This window comes from Homalodisca vitripennis, chromosome 2 (assembly GCF_021130785.1).
Source record: "Homalodisca vitripennis isolate AUS2020 chromosome 2, UT_GWSS_2.1, whole genome shotgun sequence".
NCBI lineage: Eukaryota > Metazoa > Arthropoda > Insecta > Hemiptera > Cicadellidae > Homalodisca > Homalodisca vitripennis.
The window spans coordinates 20,654,053-20,663,927 of NC_060208.1; the positions used below are offsets into that span (position 1 = coordinate 20,654,053).

The 9,875-nt window shown below is 33.5% G+C and overlaps 1 protein-coding gene across 1 annotated transcript; it reads left to right on the forward strand.

The window, feature by feature from the left end:
* The first annotated feature begins 4,071 nt into the window (after positions 1–4,071).
* LOC124353654 (UMP-CMP kinase 2, mitochondrial-like) lies at positions 4,072–9,102 on the forward strand. The gene is made up of 6 exons (XM_046803595.1): positions 4,072–4,280; positions 5,005–5,090; positions 6,153–6,276; positions 6,434–6,632; positions 8,266–8,445; positions 8,936–9,102. The coding sequence occupies exons 1-6, from the start codon at positions 4,196–4,198 to the stop codon at positions 9,078–9,080; spliced, it is 819 nt and encodes a 272-aa protein (XP_046659551.1). The 5' UTR covers positions 4,072–4,195; the 3' UTR covers positions 9,081–9,102.
* The last annotated feature ends 773 nt before the right edge of the window (positions 9,103–9,875 follow it).

Sequence of the window (9,875 nt, forward strand, 5' to 3'; positions counted from 1 at the left end):
TTATTCACATAATTCATGTATGAAAATAAATTTGATAAATAATTACCAAAAAATAAGCAATACACTGAAACGACAGATAAGAAATAATTACATTACAAAATCTTTATAACCAGAATAGAAAACGGTTTGCGATAAATTATCCAACATGTTTTAGAAAAAAGATTTCGTAATACGATACTCATGGTTTGAAAAAATTAATTCCAACATGGAGGCTCTAGATGGATCCATGAAGTACAAAAAATCTGCATTATTTGCGTGGTAAAAACAGAAACGGTCCAGATAATAAATGCTGGGATAAAATTTAAAGGTTTTTTTAAACAATTTGTAACCAAATAAATCCATTCTCAACTTTGATGTTTTCTCTCAAATTTGTTTTTTACAGTTTAACATGGGCTCGGATATATCCGAAAAGGCCTAAAATATTTCCTATAAAGGCCTCGAGCTTTTAGGAAAGATGAATCGCTACAACTGGCTGGGCAGCTTTTGACAACTTATGAGACTGAGATATTAGCCTTACAGGGCAGCCATGACCGGCTGGAGTCATGGAGAGGAAGACGAATTGGAGGTAGAGAAATCTTTTAGCAGGCACAGCTGATGATAAGAGCGCCTTCCGGTGACAGTTTATGGAATCTCTGGCCAACCCAATCCCACCTTTCCTATCAAAATATTTCCTATCTACCTCAACTGGTTACACCACTGGAATCTGGTGCCATATTTGTCTGATGACACAAAGAAAGTCGGCGACGAAGAAGCTCAAAATGAACTTATTACATAACTATGCCATCAGTGTAATTGTACACCTGATGAGACAATAAGAATATTGGCGTCTCTGATGTCAAAACGATGTAAAGAGTTCATTTTGAGCTTCTTCTTCGCCGACTTTATTTATATCTTCAGACGAATATAACTGCAGATTCTAGAAATCTGTGACAGCGTCAGATTCCAGACGCAACACTAAGAGGAAATCGAACTGAAGCTAACTCAGCTCAACACTAACATTGGCGATATGCTTACCAGTTGCGCCGGGTCTCCTAGACATCTACAATCTAACGAGGGGAGGGGGTGTAATTTAGTCCAGGTTTCACACTACCGATGGTCGGTAATAATTGGATATCAGTATATGAGCAAATAAGTAAAACGTATGAAATTAGAAGTGTAGAATTAAAAGCTTATTCTGCATAATGAATTCTGCGAAGATAATCCCAGCAACCTGTTTCCCCTACAAGAATTCATGAAAAAACGGGTGCAAGAAGAAAAACCTTGCATGTTCTTAAGCATTACTTAAGCTAGATAGGATGGTGTAGAAAAGATATCTTCGAAGTAAAAAAAGTAACAGTACGTTTCTAGATTTGCAATCTAATCTCTTCCTCTTCGTGAAAACTAACCTAACACATAACTACAAACTAGATTAAAATAATTTAATCATGCCAAAGCATTGTGGCTCACGTATAGACTAAAGGATTCACAATAAACATATTGTTTGTCTACTCCCATACACTGTGGTAAATTATGTAGTTTTTTCATTCTCAACTCTCGAACATGTACTTTATAATACAGAAACTGAATTGAAAATACCGTAAAGAAGCACACTCTAAATAAATAAATATTTTCGCTCTCAGCAACCAACCGCCGGCATCTGACCAATGGCCAATGACAACAGCAAATGGCGATCGTCAGGCAACAACCAAGATGGCGGAAAATCGGGAACCAGTTGGTGGTAATTTTGGTTATTGGTTTATTCTAACAACCAAGCTGTGACTGCACATTGTTTTATTTGAACTCTGCTGTGTTTGATTTTTTAAAATCCATTTTTATTTCGTTTTCAAATAGGCTATTTGTAACTAAAGAGGCCTAATTGCAAATTTACTATTTGGTCAGTTAACTTAAAGTATGAAAGCTAGATTACGTTCTTTAAAAAGTTATTATTAAATAAAGTAATAAGTAAGTTAAATGTGCATAATTAAAGTATGGGAGATAACGGTCATAATTTCACTATGATCTATTCATTAAATTTGTTCAAGCTCCAAACTGTAGTGTTATTTTTATAAATGTAAGATTTAATGTAAAACAAACGAGCACTGTTAATAAAATCAATACACAAAATATAATAGAATATTCGGTAAAAATTGTTGTGGTCATATAGGTTGCGTTTCGAAAATGAAGATATAAAGAGGAGATCGATATAATGGTAATTTATTTATTTACATACGGTATACACCATTTTACATTTGATATAGGTATTATGAAAATACAAGAGGCTTGATAAAAACAACTTACGGTTTAGTTATATAAGTTTACTTATAGTTTACATGCATACATGCTAAAGCAAACAAAAGCAAGAATAAGCAAAACAAGTGCCAAATAAGATCAACATCGTGAATAAAAAGAAAAAATTACAACAGCAATATAGTTCATAAACAAGTGCAACATGCAGGTGGATCCGTAAAAAAACTTAATTAAAGTAGCGTATAAATTATAGAGTTACTTATATACTACTAAGAAATACATATGAGCAAATACAATACGAAAGAAAAAATAAAGTAAAGGATATAAAGGATAGGATCAGAGGAAAGATTCCTAAGAAAGGAAAGACTCGTGTTGATGAATTCGACGTCTTCAATTTCATTTTTAACCTATTTCACATTGTAGATAGGTGCATTATATATGAAGTTGATTCCATGATCAATTGGTGATCATTCGATGGGTCTCTTTTTCGTTTAAGGGCCAGCACCTTACAAACATACTATACCTGACTGACAGTGCATTTAATCGTTTTTTGGTGTTATTAGTTCGTAGGGCAGTAGTCCAGGTACTACTTCTAGTATAAACTCGTCTTATCTTATCAGTGATAAACGCGCGTCGCTTATCTTTTGCCTGTAATGAAACCTGCGTTATGAGTTATACTTAGTTTTTCTTATTCAATAAAGCGTGGTGAGTTGATCTGGGCTTCTACTTTGCAAGCTCGAGTTAATTTTTTTCTAAAAGAGCAAGCAGCGCAAAGCGCTGCGCAGCGGGCAAGCATTGCGTAATCTGAGTTTTGAATAGGCAAGCTATGGTCTTTTGTGCTGGCCCTTAAACGAAAAAGACCCCATTCGATAACCTATCCTCATTAAATTTTGGGGAAGATTGTAAAGAAATCGATTACAATACCGGGACGAGCTTCTCTCCTCTTATGCGAAGCTGCTGAAGATTTGAGACTGCTAGAAATGTCTTGCAAGACAGTTCTTAGTAGGTAAAAACAATACCAATAGCCAAGATACAAAATATGGCTGGCTCTTTGTATGGTTCATTTTTTACGCACAATTAGATAAATTCTAGCAGTAGCCCTGTGAAGAGATTGGAAACATTGTTGAGCTGTTCCGTTTTATAATTTGAATATCTGCTTAAAACAATGAAAATTAGCAGATAACCAAATAGTTTAGTATTTTTTATAGTATCTTTTTTATTATTCTTTGGTTGGTTTAAAACTGATAATAAATAAACAAATGGATATAATTTGCAGTTTAAACATCACGATGTAAAATATATCTAATTTTTTTACGCCATGTAAAATTTCAAATCTAATTTAATAAATTTTAACGGTAATTATGACAACAAATAAATTACAATCAATACATGCTGCGTACGCTGTTGAATTATTATTTTTACGAGAAAAACTGTATAATTTGTTAACACAATTATTTAACAGTACTAAAATATAATCTTACTATTCACTATATTCATTAGTCAATGTATTTTTTGAAATAGTTAGTTAAGGGATATCTCTAGCACAAACAATTTCAAAACTCTTCTAGTTATGATTTAATACAAGTTTGCACAAAAGAAACTTTTTTTGTGTAAACTAAGTAAGCCTGTTTACTTAAGACAAACTTCAGATAAATACTTCAGAAAAATTGTATCCATAGTCAAAACTTGCTGTGTCAGCACTTAGAACGATAAAATCTCAATCACAAGTAACTTCTATTCTCACAAGAATACCTTCTATTTTAATTGATGACTCATACATAAAGTTTATCATAAACAATTAGAACACTATGTAATAATTGATTACTTAAATGTAGTTTGATACTTCGATAAGTTATAACTTGAACAATTAATATGATTGAGAATCCATTGTCATCATATCATGATGAACACGTGCTCTACTTGTGAAAATAAATCTTGTTATTCGTGAATTATATTATTTCAATTAAAAATGAACCACGTATTGGAGTCAACAACCGTTTGTCTATTTAGTTTGTTCATCGAATGTTTTTCATATTACTCAGAATTTGACTCAGGTGAAGTATTACTTCTGGGTTTGTTTGCACTTTGTACATTAATTCAAATTTAGTCTAATGGAACATAATCCTTTCACCATTAACTGTTACTTTAGTTTCAAACAATGTTTTGCTCAAAATAAAATTCCTGGTAAAAAGAAAGAATTAGCGAAAATTTGACAAAAATGAATCTTATTTTAGAAAACACAAAGATTTGAAAACACACGCTTCGATGTTTAAGAATAAATAAATTGATAGTCAGTGTAACATCAAAGGAATTATGTACCAGAATATAATAACGGGTGTTTTAAATATAATAGACAGACAGTCTTTAAATGTGTTCTATTTTGAGGAAATATATTGAAATTTTAACGCTTCTGCCCCTTGAGTCTTATATTGTTGGGAGGTTGTTAATTTCTACGTTAAAGTTGAAACCATCCTCTACGACGTTTATAAAATTGCCAAATTAGCACCAAATAGCGCAAGATCCCAAACATACAAATACTTAGAAAACAATTTAAAGGAACCATAAAACAATTGTCTTTTTTCTCTACTTTGTATAGGGAGATATAGGTTTAGGGGGAAGTAAAATAGTGGCCAAGGATTATCATAGAAAGTTCACACCAACCTGAAATCATATAAAATAGTAATAAAGTTAAAGACCTTGTAGTTTTATGATTCTCTCCAGTTCTTGTAGCTTTTCTAGATTTTTAAGTTTTTTCTCACAATTATGCGATATTTACAGATGTCACTGAGCCTCCAGGGAGAATAAACGAGATCGGAGCCTGCTACTCCCTTTCGTGCATCATGAACACCTTCAACAAGTCTGAGGTATGAAGTTTAACAGATTGATATGAAAGACGGATACATCCGTAGTTCACTAACAAACTGTGTATCGCTGTGTATAAATACGTCAACTAAAACTGCGATCACCATTTTCAGCAATTGTATTGGTATATATTTAAGTTAAGTGTTTGAAATAAGATATCAAGAGGTAGGAGTAAGGGTAGTAACAGTAAGTTATAAAAATTACAGTATGCATACGTTCATAGCACCCAAAGAAGAAATAAAATAAAATAGTATACATTACAATAATAAAAAATAATTAATCATAGTAGAAATAGAGTTGAAGGTGATTAACTTGGTTAACAAGGTTATTAATACTTGGAAATAAACAAATGTTCTGTACACGTAACGCAACAAGTTTGAGCATGTTTCAGTATTTCTTTTCCCGGTGGTGAGTTGATTCATATGGGATTTACATGTAATCAATATCTCGAAAATATTTGTATATATATATCTAACTGGCCAAAAAGGTCCAAACAACTTAAAACACTTGGTACACAAATAGAGGTCATGAACATTTTCTAAATTTGTAATTGTTTTATATCTCAAACGGTAGAACATAGGCTTTGGTTCGAGTGGTGGTTTTGGAATCTGGTAGTCATGTTCAATGGTGTCATGCATATAATTTTGGTGAGTGCTGAAGTGAGGACTATTACAATATGTCGATTTTGTACATGAATATAAATTTCGGGTTTTACGTAGGTTAGCTGCAACATCGTAGTTATAAACCGATTGTAATCCTGTCCCATTTATAGAAATCCATTTAATTTCTAGTCATCTATGGAAATTATTTTATTGCTTAAAATTAATTGTAATCGTTCTATCCGAGATAAGTTTAAAAACATGTTGCACTAATAAAATCTTAAAAGTTATAATGTTGAACAGCATGTGACACCCACAGTAGAGATTGATTCTTTAAATTTGAAACGTAGATAGTACAAATAAAAAACAACGGTAGTATACAGGTGAATCATTCTTCATATTAGTATTTAAAATAAATCTTTAGTTCATTGATACAATTTTAAAACCATCTTGGTTTTTCTCTAGTACAGGAGTCTACCCCAAGTGAGAGACCTCCTAGAGACCTACCACTACAACTGTTACCTGAGAGACATGAATTCAGTCTCTAGAAGACATGTCTTCATCGTCATTGAAGCCCCGAGAAGACGAAGTGAGTTTTTACGGATTTCAACACAAAATATTTTAATTAGCAGTATGCTTTTTACAATGTTATCATTCTCTTTCGGAAATATGACTCCATGGTTCGATTCAGTTGGTAATTACGCATTACAAAGCAAGCGTCAGTGAGTTCAATTTGTTGCCTACAGAGAGGTTTCTGATAGCTAAGCGTCTGGGGAAGGCGCTGGGCGCAGCGGTGATGTTCAGCCCCCCTGTGGGGTGGGGGAAATTCAGAGGGTTCTTCAACAAGACCATCGAGATGCGCAGAGCGTTCCACTCCCTCAGTCTCTACGGGACAGCCAACAACGCCCTGCAGTATCTTGGGCGTCGCCCAGTCGTCATGTCTGGGTAGGTAAACAATCATATCACTATATGTATGTATATGTATATGTATATATATCCGTATACATGTATATGTATATATATATATATATATATAATTTAAAGAAAGTTTTTGAACTATATTTATGATTTGCAAGTTATGCACATAACGAAACTATGGTGGGAAGGGTTGATTCAATGTTAATGTTGAGTTAGCTCCAGTTCAGTCTCATTTTTAATTCATCGCTGCCTACTTTTTTGGACCTCTTCAGATGAACATGACTCCTGATTCCAGGAGCTAAGTCTATGATAGCGTCAGATTCCAAACGTTGCACTAAAAGGAAGTAGAACTGGAGCTAAACTCAACATTCACATCAGTAAGTTGTTGAACCTTGTAATGCCCTATAACCAATGGTTCTTCTGCCCTATTACGGAGAGTGAGCATTTAAAAATGCACAATGGATGTAAGTAAAAACCATAGATTTAGGGCTACAGCCCTAACGTGTAGTCTTTAAGCTAGAAAGTACACAAATGAAAACGAACGAAGTTCATAAAAATGTTTGTCCTGATGAAAGTCCCAGTTAAAAATAAGTAAAAATATTAATAACTTTTGAAATTAATCGCATAGTTTGTAAGAGTGATAGAAATAAGAAATGACAACAAACGTTATTTAATCAACGTACAACAAATTAACCTGTGTAGTTTAACATCCTTTTAACCTGTTATAGCTACACTTTCCTTGAAAAGTTTTAATCAATTGTACAATACCACATTCGGAATTATGAAAGCCTCAGATTTGAAGTGGTCTGATATTACGTCAAACGAATAGATGGTATTCAAACCGCAGAAGAAGTGTCGTGAGAGAATTCCACTTATAAATGGTGCAATGAGAAAAAACTGCATCGATCTTAGAACTTATTGCTTGCGATTTGCAATCTTCTATAATAATCTCATGGCATCTTATTATAGAAAGTCGAGGATTTGGCTGAACAAAATTCAATTACATTGCAGTCTGGTCTTTTCTCTTTTAAATCGCAAACCGATTGTTTCTTCAGTTTGTCTTTTTGAGAAGCGCAAGGAGTGCCAACTCGGATTAATCTGTACTTCACGTGCTTCAATAAAAGGCTGCGGAATATGCAAAAGTTTTGAAATTTTTGTCTTTGAATCAGTGTCAGTCGAAACAATAGAGGTCTTCTTCTTTAGGTGAGGAAGGTAGGGTTGTGCAAAGATAAATTCTGATCTTTTTAGAATCGCTGTTAAATTAAAATGTGTTACGTTTTTTTCCATATTTATTTTGTCTTACGACAGTAATAGTTTACAATTTGAAGCTCAAGCCCGGATAAGTTTTTCATTTTACTTCAGACTAGCCTTAGATTTTTTGACTTATGAAAATGTCGTGAAAAGGTGGTCCCCTGGATAGTAAGACTTCACTAATCTCAAGTAATGGAGCAATAGACATGATACCATCACAATTGGTATAAAATACAAAGTCTTATGTACAATACCATACCGATTGAGGAGATAGATAGCAATCCCTTGGCCCGTGAATAAGTATAGATGAAAGAAAAATACCTTATCGGTATTAAATATTGATTCTCCGTAAATCTAAAAAGCAAAGGTTTACTTTGGCCAAGTTTTGTGAGATCTCTTTCATCATTAGGTTTTGGCTGGATCAAGCAACCTTCTCGATCGCCAAGAAATACTACCCAGACCTCCCACCACCAGAATCTTCTATCTTCCAGTGGCCTAAGGACTTGTTGAAACCTGACTTCACCTTCTTTGTGAATGAACCTCTCCCCAGAGCGTTCATTAAAAAGAGAGAAGAATCCATCAGATACCAGTAAGTTCTAATATTTTAACAGTTACAATATTGTAAAAGTTAGGTTAAAACTCATTTAAAACGTACTGAACTAAATTGAGGTAATTCTCTTACACAAAAGTGCCTGCACAACAACAATAATTGTATATTGGAATTTCTCCGAATGGTGTGAATAGGTCATAAAAGGGTTTAATTAAACATGACTTTTTAAATCAATTTAAGGTTCTTTACTACCGTAGTTTTAATTAGCCAAGCTTTAAATGAATGGTTTCCATAATATCAATATTTTTTTGTAATTGTTTACTATTCGTATACAACCAAGCTTTACTTTCAGTATACTTCAAAAATGTAAGTTGGTACTATCAGGATAGATGTGTGTGTTTTAAAAAAATATTTATTAATTCTCCATCATTACAAAAATTTATAATCTAAACTATTTAGAAGACATAGCTTTCAATTTCTTCAAATTTACACATATTCTTTGCATTTCATGTCTGCCTCCTTCTTCCAGGATTCTCCAGGTCTACAGGAGATGGGTGGATCCTCCGATTACGGAACTGTACGTGGACAATGACATCGGGATACCAGCAGTTGTCGAGGAGATGCTCACCTTCATTAACAATCCAGCGCTCACACCCTCATCGTTGAGAACCTAATGAGTAAATGATTATAACAAAAGAAAAAGTTTTTTTACAAGTTTCGCACTCCTCTTGATCAACTTGGTTGATAACACAATGGTTTTCCATAATGTAAAAAAATAGTGCTATTGAAGATATGGTGAAAGTTTTGGGAACATTACATTTGAAAAGAGAGAATAAATTAATTGGTGTTATAAGCAAAGTTCACCTGGTATTAGACCAGTGCTGAAATCTCGTACCTACTTGGTACACCACCCAAGGGGGTGTAAATGTTTAGTTTAGCTCCAGTCCACCTTCCTCTTAGTTTGCATAGTCTGAAATCTGACGCTGTCACAGACTTGACTTCTGAATCTGAAGTCATGTTCGTCTGAAAAGATACAAAAAGTCAGCTAAAAATAAGCTCAAAATAGACTCTATACATATTTTCGACATAAGAGAATTCGTTTCAGACGCTGCAGAGGGTGAACTAAGTTAACATGTACATATGGAATAACTTGCCACTTTAGCTCATTTATATTCAAGGTTCTATACATTTCAATTTCATGTTATATTTGGTGTAACTGCCATAGACGGCGATTGCGATTCCAATATACCCTACAACAATCCTCTAAATCGGATCCGGTCGAAATGAACTCATATTGCTATGATATGGAATAAGCAAGTATCCTGAAATAGGAAGTTGTATCTTTATAAGTAAAAACAAGGTATTTCTAACAAAGGTTATTAAAGCAAAGATTTACAGAGAGGATTTGATTTCAACAAGTAGTTTATCATTATATTTAACAAAAGTATAACACTATGTTTGTGGATTGA